Source organism: Myxozyma melibiosi, assembly GCF_037950935.1.
Source record: "Myxozyma melibiosi strain Phaff 52-87 chromosome Unknown BZA70scaffold_8, whole genome shotgun sequence".
Lineage (NCBI taxonomy): Eukaryota > Fungi > Ascomycota > Lipomycetes > Lipomycetales > Lipomycetaceae > Myxozyma > Myxozyma melibiosi.
This window is the reverse complement of record NW_027042922.1, coordinates 333,118-348,982: the sequence shown is the minus strand read 5'-3', so window position 1 is coordinate 348,982 and position 15,865 is coordinate 333,118. Positions and strand designations below refer to the sequence as shown.

At 49.2% G+C, this 15,865-nt stretch overlaps 7 protein-coding genes across 7 annotated transcripts; 4 read left to right on the top strand and 3 right to left on the bottom strand.

Moving 5' to 3' along the window:
* Positions 1-126: 126 nt before the first annotated feature.
* On the bottom strand, positions 127-1,308 carry BZA70DRAFT_280645 (SBDS multi-domain protein). Its single transcript, XM_064912999.1, has 3 exons — positions 1,031-1,308; positions 901-961; positions 127-837 (listed from the first exon to the last, which is right to left on the bottom strand). Exons 1-3 carry the CDS (start codon positions 1,095-1,097, stop codon positions 210-212), a joined length of 756 nt encoding a protein of 251 aa, XP_064767426.1. The 5' UTR covers positions 1,098-1,308; the 3' UTR covers positions 127-209.
* BZA70DRAFT_280642 (mono-functional DNA-alkylating methyl methanesulfonate N-term-domain-containing protein) lies at positions 1,309-7,122 on the bottom strand. Its single transcript, XM_064912998.1, has 15 exons — positions 6,601-7,122; positions 5,870-6,537; positions 5,629-5,811; positions 5,467-5,561; positions 5,346-5,407; positions 5,213-5,288; positions 4,599-5,151; positions 4,074-4,541; positions 3,915-4,015; positions 3,493-3,854; positions 3,284-3,430; positions 3,061-3,226; positions 2,663-3,008; positions 2,402-2,608; positions 1,309-2,343 (listed from the first exon to the last, which is right to left on the bottom strand). The coding sequence occupies exons 1-15, from the start codon at positions 6,751-6,753 to the stop codon at positions 1,377-1,379; spliced, it is 4,554 nt and encodes a 1,517-aa protein (XP_064767425.1). The 5' UTR covers positions 6,754-7,122; the 3' UTR covers positions 1,309-1,376.
* Positions 7,123-7,493: 371 nt separating this feature from the next.
* Positions 7,494-9,088, top strand: BZA70DRAFT_239711 (uncharacterized protein; the record flags this gene model as incomplete). The annotated part of the gene is made up of 2 exons (XM_064910480.1): positions 7,494-8,253; positions 8,316-9,088. The coding sequence occupies 2 exons, from the start codon at positions 7,494-7,496 to the stop codon at positions 9,086-9,088; spliced, it is 1,533 nt and encodes a 510-aa protein (XP_064767424.1).
* A 53-nt stretch (positions 9,089-9,141) lies between these two features.
* BZA70DRAFT_296169 (uncharacterized protein) lies at positions 9,142-9,726 on the bottom strand. Its single transcript, XM_064914516.1, has 3 exons — positions 9,535-9,726; positions 9,310-9,473; positions 9,142-9,244 (listed from the first exon to the last, which is right to left on the bottom strand). Exons 1-3 carry the CDS (start codon positions 9,656-9,658, stop codon positions 9,230-9,232), a joined length of 303 nt encoding a protein of 100 aa, XP_064767423.1. The 5' UTR covers positions 9,659-9,726; the 3' UTR covers positions 9,142-9,229.
* Positions 9,727-9,780: 54 nt separating this feature from the next.
* On the top strand, positions 9,781-11,213 carry BZA70DRAFT_280638 (iron-sulfur protein Isa2). The gene is made up of 4 exons (XM_064912997.1): positions 9,781-10,324; positions 10,396-10,526; positions 10,588-10,731; positions 10,807-11,213. The coding sequence occupies exons 1-4, from the start codon at positions 9,938-9,940 to the stop codon at positions 10,841-10,843; spliced, it is 699 nt and encodes a 232-aa protein (XP_064767422.1). The 5' UTR covers positions 9,781-9,937; the 3' UTR covers positions 10,844-11,213.
* Positions 11,214-11,343: 130 nt separating this feature from the next.
* Positions 11,344-13,266, top strand: BZA70DRAFT_280636 (uncharacterized protein). Its single transcript, XM_064912996.1, has 5 exons — positions 11,344-11,529; positions 11,599-11,665; positions 11,725-12,113; positions 12,182-12,297; positions 12,364-13,266. The coding sequence occupies exons 1-5, from the start codon at positions 11,513-11,515 to the stop codon at positions 13,149-13,151; spliced, it is 1,377 nt and encodes a 458-aa protein (XP_064767421.1). The 5' UTR covers positions 11,344-11,512; the 3' UTR covers positions 13,152-13,266.
* A 539-nt stretch (positions 13,267-13,805) lies between these two features.
* Positions 13,806-14,860, top strand: BZA70DRAFT_239857 (CrcB-like protein-domain-containing protein; the record flags this gene model as incomplete). The annotated part of the gene is made up of 3 exons (XM_064910485.1): positions 13,806-13,993; positions 14,056-14,299; positions 14,339-14,860. Coding segments are annotated over 3 exons (954 nt in total), but the record flags the coding sequence as incomplete, so codon positions are not given.
* Positions 14,861-15,865: the final 1,005 nt, after the last annotated feature.

Here is a 15,865-nt window from a genome sequence, read left to right as displayed (position 1 = left end):
AATCTTTAGAGCAGCGGGGCTGGTACTGTCAGATATACCAACCCCATCACTGCTTACTTAGTTACCCTCCTTCAAGGTTCTCAGCCAGAGCTCATCTGCTGGAATACAATATTGGCTCGTTCGTTGGTCATATTGAACCCATATTTCATGTAATTACATTTAAATGTTGATTAGACTACTGTGACAATGTTATGCGATACCCAATACTCCTAGATAGCCTCCTCTCCCTCCTGGATGACAGCCATATCCAAGACCTCGATATTTGCTCGGCCCTTGCTCTCCTGCTGCAGCTTCTCTCCCAGTTCCCGGTACTTTCCAGGCTCGATAAACCCCACACACGCCCACTCCTGCGACCAGTCCTCGGTCTCGATCTGCTCTATCAGACTGACAATCGCCTCTCTGTATTTCTTGGCCTCCTTAGCATCCGCCGTCAAACGCACCCGCATTCTCGCGCGCGCGATCGGGATAATCTGCTTCGCAATCAACTGCTTAATCGCATCGAGCGCCTGCGCCTTTGCGCTTTTCGTAGCGACAATGTTGAATCCAAGCTCCGAAAGTGCCTTCTCGATAATCGTCGTCGGATAAGGTCGCTTGGTGGTAGGATTGACGCATCTCGAAGTAACAAGATCAATCACGGTCGCATGCTGCTGCTGTAACTTTGCTTGTCGCTCCTTCTCGCCAACTTGCAGCTCACCCTTTTTCAGAATCTCCAAAATAATCTTGTCCTGGTCCGTAGTTCCGAAACTAGCTTTCAAATCATCGTTGGGAGCGACCTGGCCCTTTGATACGTTCAAAAACACACTGGGGATCTGTAGGACTTCGTCCAAATCTGTCTCACTAGATTATGATATCAGATTAGTCGGCATTCTCGTTTTAAATCATAAGATCTTCAGTACATACACTCCTGATCGCCAATCCTGCACCTTATTCTGGTAGCACGCCAGCTCGAACCGCTTCTTGCCTGCAGTCAAAAGAAAGAGATTTAGAACGATGTCGAACCAACTATCCTCGGCAACACACAGAAACATACCTTTGCGCATCCGCACCAATGACACGTTGGTAAGCTTTATCTGATTTGAGGGCTGGTTAATCGGCATGGCGAATATCGATGGTGTAAAGAGATTATCGGTGTAGATTTGGCAATGTTTTTATAAATCCGCTTTTCACCAAAGTTTGCTTTGGGAGCACCCAAAGTCCCAACCTAAAAATCTTCGAGCGAGGATGACGTAGTTGGTTGCTACTATGAGTGGTTCTATCGATAAGAGCCCATTTGGTTACTAAGTCAATGTCATTACAGACTACAGCGTTACTGTGTTTATGGAAACTTCTATTTGATAAAACCGACCCAAAATAAATGTACAATCACTGCTCCAGTGTTATAGAACAATCCCTTTCAAGTAACAATCAATCCAAGACTGAGAGCAGAATTGACCACCGCCGTCTATAGAAGACCCATGCTCCGTCACTTCCCTAGAGCCAAAGCTTGTAGACGAGTATCGCGATCCATATGTGCGCATGGAAACCGAGCTCGCTGCACCGTCGTGTTCGCTCATAGACCAGCTACTTTCGCGCTCTTGGTGGTCGTTCGGGGGGTACTCGCTCGCCAGGATCTTGCGCAGCTCATGCAGATACAACATAACGTCGCCGTCTATCTGCCGAATCGATGGCTTCTTAACGGAAGCTTGTGGAAGCGACGACAGATTCGCTGCAGAATCGACAATCGAATCTTCTGATATATGCTGCTTACTTACCGCGTATCCATGAGCAAAAAAGCCCACGTCATGAAGCAGACCCGACAGTCCAAACCCATTCGGAATAAGCCCTAGCTGCAACGGGAACGTTGTATCTGTAAACGCACTACTTCTCCCTGCCATCTGCTGCAGCCTTTGTCTTTGTAGTCGCGAATAGCGCTGAGCGAGCTCGGCAACAAGCGCTTTCAAGTGATTAAACAGCTCGTAAAACTCCCGCTCGTCAAGTATCCTGAAACCGTAGATCGAGCCGTTGATCCCTGTGCCAATCAAAACGTCCTCAAATGTTGGCGACGGCTCTTCGCCTTCAGACGGTGCTCCCGAACCTGTCGACATTTTTGTTGCTGTAGTACTGTCGCGGGAAGATTTCTCTCGTTCCTTGTTACCTGCGCACAGATGTGCAGCTACGAAATTTCCTCTTCGGAGACGTGAAATCGCAGTTGGAAGCACGCATTTGAACTGTAGCTCCATGTTTGAGAAATGAGTTCGTTCGTTTTGACTGCGCAAACCAAAGATTGCGTGGTCCTTGTCGGTGCCAATCACGAAATTAGAAAGGTATTGGTGATGATGCAACATGCTTCTGGCAATCGCGTCACTTTCCCCAACAGTCAGTAACAGAATATCATAGACCTTATGCAATTGGTAAAACATACCTCTCCTGAATAACCAGGGATCCCTCAGCGTAAGCAATCACAACTATCGAATTACTCCTAGTAGATGCGAAAATGAGATTGTTCTCAACACTAAAGTTGATCGCCGGACTTCTGAGCGTCACCTCAATTGCTGGGAAATCAAACTTCACTGTATCTATGTTCAACATCTTCACGTAGACCTTATTACCAGCGCTATATACAAGCGCACTGCAAACTTGTTAGCACCATAAACCCCTATCAGCTGCTCATAAAGAAACTCACAGATCTTTGAATTTTGCAACTGCAATAACCGCCTCTGGCGTCGTCCAGCTAAACTGTTTCTTGATTTCCAACTCGATCGGAATCGTACTTTGGGGCTCATCATATCCCGTGTCGGTAGAAGAACCCCCAGGAGGCGACGAGTCGCAAAGCCCACCAGCTCCGAAGGTGGGTCTTTCCATGCCGCTAGCACCGTGACTCGTGCGACGGATACGGAAAACTCGAATTTTGCCTCTGTCTTGACGGTGTGAGCTATTGTGTTGAGCAGCCGCTGCGTTTCCATTAGAGCGGATGGCAGTTCCCATTATTAGAAAATGGCATTCTCGGCTTCTCATTTGAGCGTGCCATTCTTTTCAATGTCAGTATACTGGAAGGCTGTCGTGCAAGAATTCCGCACGTACCGTTTATCGATTGTATCTCCTCAGAGGGAGGGATTAGAGAATCTGTTGGTGTACTCTCGAGAACTTTTTGACTGGCGACATCAATAAACACCAAGCGATTGAACGGGAGGTCTCTCGTAGCCACCAGTGCTTTAACGTGATCGAAATACACCATCCGTTTCAGCGTCTATGTGTTTTCATTAGTATATATGTAGACAACGATCAATGACAGTGGTGGACTTACCTCTCTAACAGGACTCTGAAAGATGCACTCTGTGAGATCTGAGCCAATCTCGGCAATGAAAAAACGATCCTGCAAAAGGCCGGCAACAAGATTCTTGTTGGGCATGAAGCTAATGTCGTTCAACGTTTGGAGCGCAAAAACTGATTGCTACATGGCATAAACATAATCAGTGAAATGCGATCGCGGCAGGGTCGAAAAGGAAAACATACATCTTGAAAATCGTCGAATATGACCTGATTTATCTGAAACCAATCTTCATTGTCGCTACCATCCATTGAGACCGACCAGAGCAATTCAGACATTGCATACGCCCGTCCTGGATCAGACGTGTCTCGTAGCTTGACCGGCATATCACCCATCCGAATCGTGCTCTTTAGGTGAAAGTCGAGATCTGCATAGTCGGCGGAGAGGTTCATGGTGAAGGACCCGACAAGAAGTAGACCATTACGGAGACCAATCGTCATCCGGCCGTCGTAGCGGTACGATTCGGAACATATCACCGGGTCGGTTATGGGCAGACAGTATACCGCAACAGACTCCGGGATCCCACTCATTATACTGCCGGATAGATCTGTCGATAGTTAGTATTGGTGTTTTACTGAGATTTGACTTCATTACGTTGCAAACATACCTCGTATAGTCTGAATATCGCTCAAGCCTGACTCAGGATCAACACGAAGTACCCGAATGCTAGGCTCATGAGTGCCAACCATGCAGATCTTCGTATTGCCACTATATAGACGTGTCAGAATCCAAGCCACGCAAAATAAAAATCAGTCATCCAACTTACATATCAATCAATTTCAGGAAGCTGATTGAGCCCGCTGTAAACGTCGTCTCACCCGGAAGCTGTAGTATCTCGATTTTCTCCGAGCCAGACGGGGGTATATGGTAACAAACAAGCTGGTAGGAATCCGAGTAGCACTTACCGATCACTACTGTTGAGCAGCAACCATCGATATCGACAACAGCGTGAGAGACCTGTTCACCTTTATCGTGGCTCAACACAAATCCAGGTCCGGTGCCAATGATGTCGCTCGCAATTAGCGCGGACCGTGTGACTTGGATCAAATAGCCAGAAGGCAACACTCGAGCGTGTAGTGTCTCAGATAGGGCTTCAAAGCCAGCTAGATCGAATGTGCTCAGTCGAGAGTTCTTTTGATCGAAAATTAAAAGACGGCTTTGCCATGGTGTACTGGTCAAGATCAAAAAGAACCCAGTAAAACAGACACTTGACAGGACGAATATGTTTGAGAGACTGTGCATCATATGTACATTAGCTTGTGTGATATGTCAAGTTCTAACAATGACTTACCCCCTCATCAGTGGTCCGTTAATCACCACCTGAGCGGAAATACCATATCGTATCTGAGTGACGGATCCGCGTTGATTATATCCAGAATTTAGAAACAGTCGGTGATTCTGCGAGCCAGCCGGTTTGACTACCTGACAATCTAGAATCGGCGCCCAATTTAAAAACTTGGACAATGCCTGACACGGCTCCGCTAGGATTGCGCCATCGCTCATCTCGGACTCATCCCGCCGGAAGAACGTAGAGCTGTTGATCGCAAATATGCCGCCAGAAACCAAATCCCCAGCGGCAAACACCAGGTCGGGACCTGCACCTGAATTCTCAATAACAGAGAAGCTGGTCCCGATATCAGTGTCGATATGCATGTAGTGTATCATCGCAAGCTGGCCGTCACCTAGCACGGCTACTATAAAAATATCACCAGATTCAAAGGCAAGGTAGACGTAATCTCTCACATCTTCGGAGAAACAATCTCGGAGTTGCTGCCAGAGACGTCCCGACGTGGAATGTTTTGGGTGATCGTATGCGGTGGGCAGTGCCCGATCGCATCTGGCGTCTGTGAAGAATGTGTTAACGTCCTGTCCCCGTTATCTTAGAATATTCGACTTCAAGCTTACATTTAGGACAATCTCGGTAAAGCAAATAGCTCCAGCTTCCGGTCCCTTCGCTCGTGTATAAATGCAGTTGGGATTCCTGTTTGAAAGTTAGCAGTGGCCAGCTTGCAGGCTCCTAGAGTTTTCGTGAACTAACCGTCACAAAAAGTAGATCTCGGTCATGACGCAGAGGAATCATAAATAACGGTAAAGGAAGTTCTATACAAAGTCAGTCGGCAATCACAAAAAGTGGCGATAACGTAAGATATTCATCATACCACTGGGAACAACCAGACTGGTCACCCGTTTGATCTTCTTCGGCGAGTTATAGACAATCCACTCGAAGATTTCCAATTTTGGAGTCCGTCGCTCACTAAACAGCAAACGATAATTGTTAATATAAGCACCACACTGCGATACAACTCAATAGAAAAACCTACTCGATATAATAAATCGCGAATGCAGGACTGGCCGGACTGTATAAGAACTGTGAATGCAACATGACGCCGTCGACCTCGAATTGATGGGCGGCCATAACATATCTTGAACGACCGATTCCGATAGGTCGTAAGGTTATGACCTTGTAAATATTTTGATACGAGCTGACGAGAACGGCCGACCCACTTGTTGCTGTTGTTAGTCTCTTGTGACGGCGAATACTCAAGTTGAATGTCGACTTACCTCTCATCTGATGCAAGCTCTTTTCCCAATTGCTTGATCGTGCTGGCGATGTCCTCATCAGGCGAACCCAATATGCTTGATATCGCCGTGTCAAATCTTTCGTATTCAGGAATCAAGTCGTTCAGATAGTCGTTCATCTGAACTTCCGGAAACTCGTCGTCTGTATCAAAGCAGTCATAATCGTAAACCAAGGGTAAAGGTGCATTCGACAGCTCCAAATTCTTGACTACTATAAGATCGTCCTTGCAGTCGCACACGACAAAAAGTAGATGCCTATCTGTCGTGACCAATATCAATGTGTCTGAAGTGCTGTTATCCGAGAGCTCTTCGAGCACCGGTAATTGGCGAGAATTGCTGCTCTGTGTCTCTTTATTGACAGAATTGGCGTCATCGATACTCATAGGAGAAAACGAATCGCAGGCGGTCGTGGGCGTATCGGTGGTCGTGTGTGTTTCCCGGCTGACGTCGGTTGATACTGAACGAGATCGCTTATCGCGCACGCCTTGCGGAAGGAACGGTTCGATCGAGTATGGAATCACATGCGAAGAAACGAGTTTCTGGAACAAAGAGGCGCGGAAGAGTAGCTCCAAAACGTATTCAGGAGAAGCATTCTCGGCTGGTGATGTCGAAGGTATTTCCCTGATCTCGTGTAGCTCGATAGAGGCCTCCTATATGGGTATCGGTGTTAGATCAAGTAGATGGGATCAGTGCAGAGATAAAGCAATACCCACCTTGACAATGACAACTCCTCTGCGCCCGCCTCCCAACCCAAACTGGTGAATCCGGTTGATAACCGGGGACTGTATTAATGTCGAAACAACCAAACCGAACGGAGAGGGTGGGCCGGGCGCGCCACTATCATCTGTAGTGCTGGTGGTCTGCATTGCTCGATTATGGACGCAGATCGCACCACCGGTGATCTTCTCTTCTGTTCACTAAAACTGTATACCTGTACAAACGTCGACCAGTCGCAAGAGAGCGATACGGGACTTTTTGCTTCCGCAGAACCTGCAGCTCATGAAGTGCTACAATGAGTGCGCCGGACGTGCTATTCCGCACTTGAGATGGTAGTTGAGCGGCGCTCTCTGAGACACGGAAAGAAGACACCACAGCACGGCCGATGGAGGAAGACAAAGACCAGAGAGGTAATTGTAAAGAGAGATAAGAAGCGAGTGCTCCGTTCACGATAGAAAAGCGCAGGCGGGTGGGTTTTTGACGTCTACGCAGCTATTCCCAAAGCAATTGTCTCCGGGGAGTTAAAGTCTGAGTCCCAAACCCCGTACACTTTGTTTACCTCAGCCGGTGTACTCGAGCGCGGCTCGCGCACGCGAAGAACCGTGCACGCTCGGAAAACCCACGGTTTGTCTCACCTGAGTAGACTGGAGACTGGAGGAGACTGCATGATATTTGCTTGAAGACGGCTTTCTTTTTATTGGTGTAGCCGATCATGGAACGAATCGACAGTGCGCCTGTCGCTCTAGAGTCAACCGAGCAGAAAACTGAAGCGAACGACGAGGCCAAAGCAAGCCTCGAGAATCAAGACCAACAGCAATTAACAGCGACAGAACCTGCCGCCGACGACACCGTCATCGCAAATGGACAATCAGAGACTGGCGAGGCTATCATGGACGAGTTCACCGCAGTTCCCGAGCTCGAGCGGTCGCAGCCAGGATCTGTTGAGTCTGGCTCGCGATCACAAACACCAGCGCTGTCGTCCGGTCCACAAAAGAGAGGTCCGGCTACGCAGACCGGCGATCAGAAAGCGAAGAAGGCGAAAACAAACAAGAAATTGAATCCAAAAGAGCAAGTCAAAAACTCCAACAGTCGAGCATCGTCGCAACCCCCCACACCCAACGCTGAACCAAACAAGGGATCACAAAAGGCTCGAGTGTCCGCGTCTGCTACCAAAAAGGCAGTCGAAAAAGAGTATCCGGTTCCCATACGTCTCAATCTGCCTCCCTACAAGCCCGAGGATTTGACGGCACTTCCACGACTACCCGCGTTCATAACCCCGCCGACATGCTCAAGTTTCCAGCACCCGCAAACAGGCGAAGAGATCGAGCTCTATTCAACCGACGATCACCCATTCAATCGACGTGGCTTCCGCTATATTCCCTGCGAGGCAAGTCCCGAGTTTCCGGCCCTGGGTTATCGGCAGATCGAGCTGCCACCGTACATCCCGCGCGTGAGCTACGAAGACATGAGCTCGCACATCTTGGTGGACAGGGAGACGTCTACGATTGTGTCGACTGAGAAGGGCTACAGAACAGCAAGAGCCAACGTCGGCGTTCGAGAGGGACGGTGGTACTGGGAATGCGTTATACTCAAGGGCAATACCGGTCCTGAGGACGGAAATATTCGCATTGGATGGACTAGGCGTGAAGGTAATCGTTTGCAGTAAATTCCTTTCTTTCTATATACATTTGCTGATCTTTTCTATTTGCAGCTTCGCTGGAAACTCCTGTCGGATTTGATGCCTATGGTTATGGCGTTAGAGATGTCACGGGTCAAAAGATGTACATTTCTCGAGGATCAAATTTTATGAAGGAACCGTTCAAAGCCGGCGATGTGATTGGACTATATATCTCCCTTCCTCCGATTTCATACCAGCTGCAAGCTGCAAATTCGGCAAAGGGGAAAGCTCCTGCCAAGCTGCTAAAGGATTCAAAGTCTCACGAAGTGTCAAACGTCATTCGTGATCGGTTTCCGACAAAGTATAAGGGACAGCTCTATTTTGAGCAGTATGAATGCGTGCCGGTCAAACACATGCAGGATCTTCTGAATCAGTCATCGAGCGACGACGCTGCGGCGCGAGAAAAGGAACTTAGAGAGCAGGGACTGCCACATTCGAGTATAAGAATCTACAAAAATGGGAAATACGTCGGAACACCGTTCGAGCGGTTACTACCGTTTTTGCCCCCGCACAGTGCACCCCTGACCGGTCCAGATGCGCGCGTTGTCGACGACGGACAGCTGGGATATTTTCCTTCAATAAGCGTCTATCGCGGTGGCGTTGCGCAGTTCAATTTCGGCCCTGATTTCCACTATTTTCCTGCTGATCTACGACATGAAGCGAAATCGGCTGATATCCTCAAGTCGGTGAGACCGCTGAGTGAACGGTACGCGGAGCAGATTGCGGAGGATGTGTTGTGGGATATCATTGATGAAGTGAATCTTGAAATCGGGAAAGAGAACGACGGAAGCGACGTTGAAGACTAGATGAGGGTATTTACAGTTGTGCCGGTATATAGCAGTGTGGAAACAAATCAATTAAACTATTTATGAAAACTCCAGGTGACCAAGAAACCCAACAAAAACGCCGTTGTAAGATAGCAGAGCTTCAATGAAGAACGCACGCGTTCACTCTAGGAATTCCTATGAAATCTATTAGTTACACCAGTACAACTCGCTGAGCCTTAAAAAAAAACTCCAAAACTCACCAGATGCCAAGTAAGCACGTTATCCGGACTGACTGAGCACCGTATCTCGTAGTCAAGACTGTACAGCTCCGAGTTGAGAACGCCGATGTACTCTTCGACTTGCTCCTGCGAGATTTCGTCTGGTTCGATTTCTGTCTCGTAGTCGTCACCTTGCTGCAGTTTATCTAGAGTGATTTAGTCAGAAATCAGCATCATCCAGCGCCATAAATCATGTGGAGAACGTACTGGAAACGTTCAAGATATCAGATAGAGCTTTTCTCAGTTGCTCGATATCAAGCCGTCGATTAGCCACAAAAGCCTGCACCAATGCTCGATCTGCGTCCGTCATTTTCCGCTTATCGTTCGCCATATCGTGTGATTTCTTGTATCGTAGCAGTTGCTGTAGAATTATCAAGAGTTGAGAGTCAATTTGATATTAAAAGACAAAGGACGCGTACAGTTTAGGACGCGTAAAGGAGGATGCGGGCATTGTGTTACCCGGAGGACAGGCCATTGGTCACGTGTTGGGAGACTGGGGGAGCTCTACGAAAGCGTGTAATTATTCAGCAGAAGCCCCACGATAACTAGGCCTGAATCAATCCTACACACCAACGCTCATCTTCGCGGAGACAGTCCACGGAACTACGAGATGAACAGAATCATATACACCCAGAGCTGTCTGAGAGTCAGAACTGCAGTGCCGTCTGTATGTTTGCAGACGGTCTCCACAGCGACGAAGCGAGTATTAGCCCGAGAATTTTCGGGTTTGGCCACTACAAACTATGCTGCGAAAGACAGCAGAATAAGACAAAAGACATCAAGCCATTTACTAGCAAAGCCGTACAGCGGCCGTCGGAATGTGTCTATGGAGGCTCAGAAGACTGGGGCGAATGAAAACGGACCGGCTGCGAAGACGTTCATGTCTTCGAAATTAGCCTCGCCTGATGCGCCTCCGAAGGTGCCGTCGATAACTAATCCTCGCAAGGATGAGAGCGGGAATGATATGCTTGTTTACATTACTCCGCGAGCTTCAAAGGTATGTAATGTGGTATTTTGATTTATTGTGTGTTCCTGGTGGGCCGCACCTAACCGGTGTTTTGAATCTAGAAATTACTTGAAATCATGAAGACCGATAATAACCCGAACGTGTTCCTCCGAGTGATTGTCGAGAGCGGTGGATGCCACGGCTTCCAATACTTGATGGGCTTGAAGGAGGACTATAACCCAGAAGAAGACATGTATGCGCCCTAATTTAAGAAGCAAATAGTGCTCAGCTGGCTAATGCATTTACAAATCTAGTATTTTCGAACTTGACGGTGCGCGGGTCGTCATGGACGAGATGTCGCTCAGCATTTTGAAGGATTCGACTGTTGACTATACGACCGAACTGATCGGAAGTCAGTTCAAGGTCGTGAATAATCCTCGCGCAAGTTCGAGCTGCGGGTATGTGGATGCCGTGTTGATTTGATTCGAGTTTTGATTAATAAAGTATGCTAACGGTTGTCGATTCTCTTTCAGATGCGGTTCAAGTTTTGATATCGATTTGGGTGCCTAGTTGAATTTCCTTGTATGCACGGATTCTCTTGCGCTGACATATGTCGACATCACGAACCGTCTACATATCGTTTCATTTTTTACATTTTCTTCTCTCACTCTTTATTTTTGTGCCTTTCTAAACTACTATTATAGTAGAGGGTTTGGCGTTTGATGGTTTGCATATACGAAATTCAAGTCTCGATAATCAGAGACGAAGAAGACTGCGAAGTCTGCGCGGTCTGTTTTATGTTTGTATATAATACACTTGGCTATATCGAGGATGTTTGACAAACGAACTGTAAACGAATCTGTAATATTCCGTAAAGCAATGACCTGCCTATAGATTTTTCGATCAGCAACATATGGCAGAGCTGTTCAACAACATATGGCAGAGCTGTTCAACAAAAAGAGAAATTTCTGTATTGGAGATGGATATAAGTGCGCTGGAACATAAACCGAAAGCGGTGCTGTGGCCCCTGAAAGCTGAACTTAACGCTGGATTATCTCGAGCTCGGTCGTCATCTCGAAAACAACAGCCTGCGATTGTCCCAGCCATATCACCCCAGTACCTCTTATCAGTCAATTGACGCATATCCAGAATACTCTGAATTTTATCTACTTTATGGTCTGACTTTTGCGGTGATTCTTTGACAGCGAAGAAGTTCTTCGCACCTCAGACGTCGCAAAGATGCCGTACAATATAGCGTGAGTATCGAAGGAGCGTTTAGTGTCGCCAGTCGGAATTGTGGTGTTAACCAGATAAACACTAAATAGAATGGTTTGCGATTTCTTTTATCCGCAGCCGGGAGGAATCGAGTCACATATATATCAACTTTCTTCGGTATGAGATACTCGGTGCTCGTTGCAACGGACTACTGCTAATACTCTTGCTACCACCAGAAATTAATATCACTCGGCCACTCAGTCATCATCATCACCCACGCCGACGGCTCCCGTTCAGGCGTCCGATACCTCACCCACGGCCTCAAAGTCTACTACGTCCCATTCTTCGTGCTGTACCGAGAATCGACCTTCCCCTCCGTGTTCTCGTTCTTCCCGCTGCTGCGCAACATCCTCATTCGCGAACGCATCCAGATCGTACACGGCCACGCTAGTCTGAGCTCGCTGTGCCATGAGGCTATTTTGCATAGCAGGACGATGGGACTCAAGACTGTGTTTACTGACCATTCGCTGTTTGGGTTTGCGGACCCGGGGAGTATTTTGGGGAATAAGTTGCTGAAGTTCACGTTGAGTGATATTGGGCATGTCATTTGCGTTTCGCATACTTGGTAAGAGAGCTGTCCTTGAGTTTGTTTGCTTGATATTATAGAAGTGATTGCTAACTCGGTGGGTGCAGCAAAGAGAACACGGTCCTGCGAGCATCGCTTGATCCAAATATGGTCAGCGTTATTCCAAATGCCGTCGTCGCTTCCAACTTCTTACCAGACCCAGGGAAGGCTTCATCATCGCACAGTACGTATCATATTATTCTACTCGTATAATCTCATACACGGAGATAGCTAACTTACACTTGAACAGTTACGATCGTCGTGATTTCTCGCTTGTACCCCAATAAAGGCGCAGATCTTCTCACGGCCGTCATCCCTCGAATTTGCCTGCTGCATCCGACTGTGCGGTTCATCATTGCCGGCAGCGGACCGCGCGAGATTGATCTCGAGCAGATGCGGGAAAAGTACCAGTTGCAGGAGCAAGTCGAGCTGATGGGCAGCGTGCGGCACGAGGACGTGCGCGATGTGATGGTCAAAGGGCATATATATCTTCATCCAACACTTACAGAGGCGTTTGGAACCGTATTGGTTGAAGCAGCCTCGTGCGGGCTACTTGTCGTGACGACAAAAGTTGGCGGTATCCCCGAAGTCCTGCCGTCGCACATGACGATATTCTCGTCTCCGTCCGAGGACTCGCTCGTGACGTCGACCAGCCGCGCGATCTCTCTGATCGACTCCAAAGCAGTCGACACCTCCAAATTCCACGACCAAGTCAAGGGCATGTACGGCTGGCACAACGTCGCGCGGCGGACAGAGCGCGTGTATGATATCATTGCCGACCGGAAAAACGAGCCGCTGGTGGACAGGCTGAAGCGGTACTACGGCTGCGGCATATGGGCGGGCAAGTTGTTTGTGATGTGTGTTGTTCTTGACGTGTTGCTGCTGCGGTTTCTGGAGTGGCTGTTTCCGGCAGCGAATATCGATCGGGTGAGGAAGTGGCCGAGAAGGCCGACGGATCGAGCGTTGCTGGCGGGGGAGAATGATAATATTACAAAGGTGGAGAGTGAGGATGAGGAGAGTGGACTGGCAGACAGCTAGCGCTGGAGAAGTATAATATACCAGTACTTCCCATCAATCAGTAAATCAATATGTAGATAGCAGATGCTGGCACGAGCTGTAGACTGTCGATTATTCACATTTTCCGATAATCGTCACTAAAGTCATTTACGCTGCGGCTTGTAGGCGATGTGGCGCTCTGCGTCATCGTCGATTAATATTTACCCCAAACAAAGATAGCCCCGACACCCTTAACAGAGCTTCTTTACACCCAGGCCATGATAAGTACAGAGCAGTCAATATAGTGTTAAAACTTTTGATAACTTGTTTATGGAGTCAGCATTTGGGTCATTTACTAGATAAGTAGTGACCGAACAAGGAAAATTGGATCACAACAACTTCTCCGGCGATGACCACGACCGCGACAGCGTGTCCGGGAGTGGTCGTCGTGACGAGCAAGCTGAGAAGAATACCCGGGAACGAGAAAGTATAGAGAGGGAGGTCAGCTCTATCGAGTCTGTTCGCGGGATAAGCGAAGCACTCGCACCGTTCTCGTCGTCTGACAGCGTTCATCGTGTCTCGTTGGAATCCCAGCTATCGGCAACAAACGATGATAACAGCAAGAAAGAGCTCCCAGGCAAATCTCCAGCGCTGCCGACTACGGAACGCACTACAAACAGAGTACCCTGGATTGGCGACATATTCGAGATCCTCTGCCTGCTCGCGTTTTTCTCAGTCTGGGGAGCGTTGGCGCGGTTGGGACTCTCGTCGCTGGAAGGATACCCCGGCGCGGCGGTCCAGCCGCTTGTCTGGGCGCAGTTCGTTGGATGCGTGGTGATGGGCGCATTGGCTGAGCTGAAGGATTTTTTCGTGGTAGCTGATGGGTGAGTCGAGAGTTGCGGCACGCGTGCAGGCTGATTGATACTAATCGATGTGATTTGTGTAGGCGAAATTTACAGCTATTCGTGGGACTATCGACCGGGTTTTGCGGATCGTTCACCACGTTTTCGTCATGGATGTCGACTACATTTCTAGCTATGGCAAACGCGCAGCCATCGTACGACCGGCCGCGCGGGTACTCGGTTCTCGGTCTGATCGACGGCATCACGCTCACGCTCGCGTTCTCGCTCACGGGCCTCAAATTCGGCCGCGAAGTCGGCGTCTTTGTCCGTCATCTGTGGACAAAATCGGTAGGTCCAAAGACAAACAAGGCAGTAGAAGACGGCAAGCTATACGGGTTTAATCTGGTGAGCGGGCGAAGGACGGTGCCGACGATGAAAGTCCTTGCTGTGGGGTTGGGAGCCGGGTGTTGGATCGGCGTGCTGCTGATGTGTATATTCATCAAGAAGTGGCGCGGGAATGCGCTTTTTGCAGCGACGTTTGGTCCGATGGGGACTTTTCTGCGGTGGTATCTATCGCGCAAGCTGAACCCTCTGAACCCGCGCTTTCCGATCGGCACCTTCGCGGCCAACATATTTGGTACGATAGTAATCGGCTGTCTGATGATTGGGCAGCAGAGAGTCTACCAGCGGGCAGATCCGACGGCATGCCAGGTTCTGCAAGGGCTGATGGATGGGTTCTGCGGGTGTCTGACGACGATCTCGACGTTTGTGCTGGAGCTGGTGACGTTAGAGAGAAGGAATGCGTGGACGTATGGGTCGGTGAGTGTGGTGTGCGGAGTGGTGTGTATGTGCCTTACGGCGGGAGTTGATCATTGGCGGTTTAGAGCGCATGAGGTGGTTCGCTGTTGATGTAAGATAGTCCCTGAATGAAAGAGAGGAAAGAGTAGATGGTTCGCTTCGCCAGGACAGGCGGTCATACGATCTCTAAACTGTAGAAGAGACAGGTGACTGGTCCGCAATTGTATTTCTCCTTAAGATATGAAAGTCTGCTTCAAACAGCAAAACGGAGCAGTGGCACTGTTCCGGCGGCGTTGCTCCTTGCTCGCGGCCGGGTGAGGTCTTATGGCCCGAGCTATGACATCTCGAACAATCAGTCACCGCGCAATCCGAGGCTGGCGGACGTTTCCGTGAGTGCGCCTTTTTGCAGGCTGTTCCCCATTGTGCTGACGCGGAGAAAAGCCGGGGGCGGCTCTAGCGCAACACAATAACGAGCACATGCTCTCTTCCCCTCTTCTGCATCTGCAGAACGTACTCCTTCCCCCAGTGCTCTCGTTCTCCTCTTCCTCACCTCCAGGCAGCCCAGCGGTCGCTTATCCTGAACAAGGTTTTTTTTGAACATTCGCCTGCCGACACTCCCCGGGGTCCTTCCGGAGTGGGTTGGCGCCAAGCAGGAGGGAGAGACATCACCGGGTGCCGATGCCCGGGTCAGAAGACGAGGTCACCCCCTCCCCTCCCGTGACGTGGCCCGCGTCCGTTTGCCCAGTCCCTGTAGAGCTGTTGACAAAACTAGAATGACGATGCTGGGCGTGCGTGGTCTGGAGGAAGTGCGAGATGCCGTTGGAGGAAAGAATAACGGTCTCGAGGATGGTACCGCAGGCTGGAGGGCGTGCGGACCCGGCTGACTGATGAGCATCCGCTTCGGCTTCATCGTATGGTTTTGGCCACTGCGAAGGTGGGGACCTTCTGCAGATTTCGCTAAACAGCGCGGTCGTTGCATATCCGCTTTTGACTGACAGCAGCAGCAGCAAACAGCAGCTGGACTGCCAAAGACGGTCAAGTCTAGCTGTCTGATTAAAGTAGGATGCTGAACGGACCGGTGGAATGCTGCTGCTTCCGTCTGGCAGGTCGAGAGAC

Coding starts and splice junctions, on each gene's coding strand:
- BZA70DRAFT_280636 (XM_064912996.1), top strand. Junction 12,114..12,181: donor ATTTGCGTTTCGCATACTTG/GTAAGAGAGCTG, acceptor CGGTGGGTGCAG/CAAAGAGAACACGGTCCTGC. Junction 12,298..12,363: donor GAAGGCTTCATCATCGCACA/GTACGTATCATA, acceptor ACACTTGAACAG/TTACGATCGTCGTGATTTCT.
- BZA70DRAFT_280645 (XM_064912999.1), bottom strand. CDS start 1,097: ATGCCGATTAACCAGCCCTCAAATCAGATAAAGCTTACCAACGTGTCA. Junction 962..1,030: donor ATTGGTGCGGATGCGCAAAG/GTATGTTTCTGT, acceptor TTTTGACTGCAG/GCAAGAAGCGGTTCGAGCTG. Junction 838..900: donor CAGGATTGGCGATCAGGAGT/GTATGTACTGAA, acceptor ATCATAATCTAG/TGAGACAGATTTGGACGAAG.
- BZA70DRAFT_280642 (XM_064912998.1), bottom strand. CDS start 6,753: ATGCAGACCACCAGCACTACAGATGATAGTGGCGCGCCCGGCCCACCC. Junction 3,431..3,492: donor TATTCGACGATTTTCAAGAT/GTATGTTTTCCT, acceptor TATGCCATGTAG/CAATCAGTTTTTGCGCTCCA. Junction 3,009..3,060: donor GGAGATACAATCGATAAACG/GTACGTGCGGAA, acceptor GACATTGAAAAG/AATGGCACGCTCAAATGAGA.
- BZA70DRAFT_280638 (XM_064912997.1), top strand. CDS start 9,938: ATGAACAGAATCATATACACCCAGAGCTGTCTGAGAGTCAGAACTGCA. Junction 10,527..10,587: donor TATAACCCAGAAGAAGACAT/GTATGCGCCCTA, acceptor TTACAAATCTAG/TATTTTCGAACTTGACGGTG. Junction 10,732..10,806: donor CGCGCAAGTTCGAGCTGCGG/GTATGTGGATGC, acceptor ATTCTCTTTCAG/ATGCGGTTCAAGTTTTGATA.
- BZA70DRAFT_296169 (XM_064914516.1), bottom strand. CDS start 9,658: ATGGCGAACGATAAGCGGAAAATGACGGACGCAGATCGAGCATTGGTG. Junction 9,474..9,534: donor TGATATCTTGAACGTTTCCA/GTACGTTCTCCA, acceptor AAATCACTCTAG/ATAAACTGCAGCAAGGTGAC.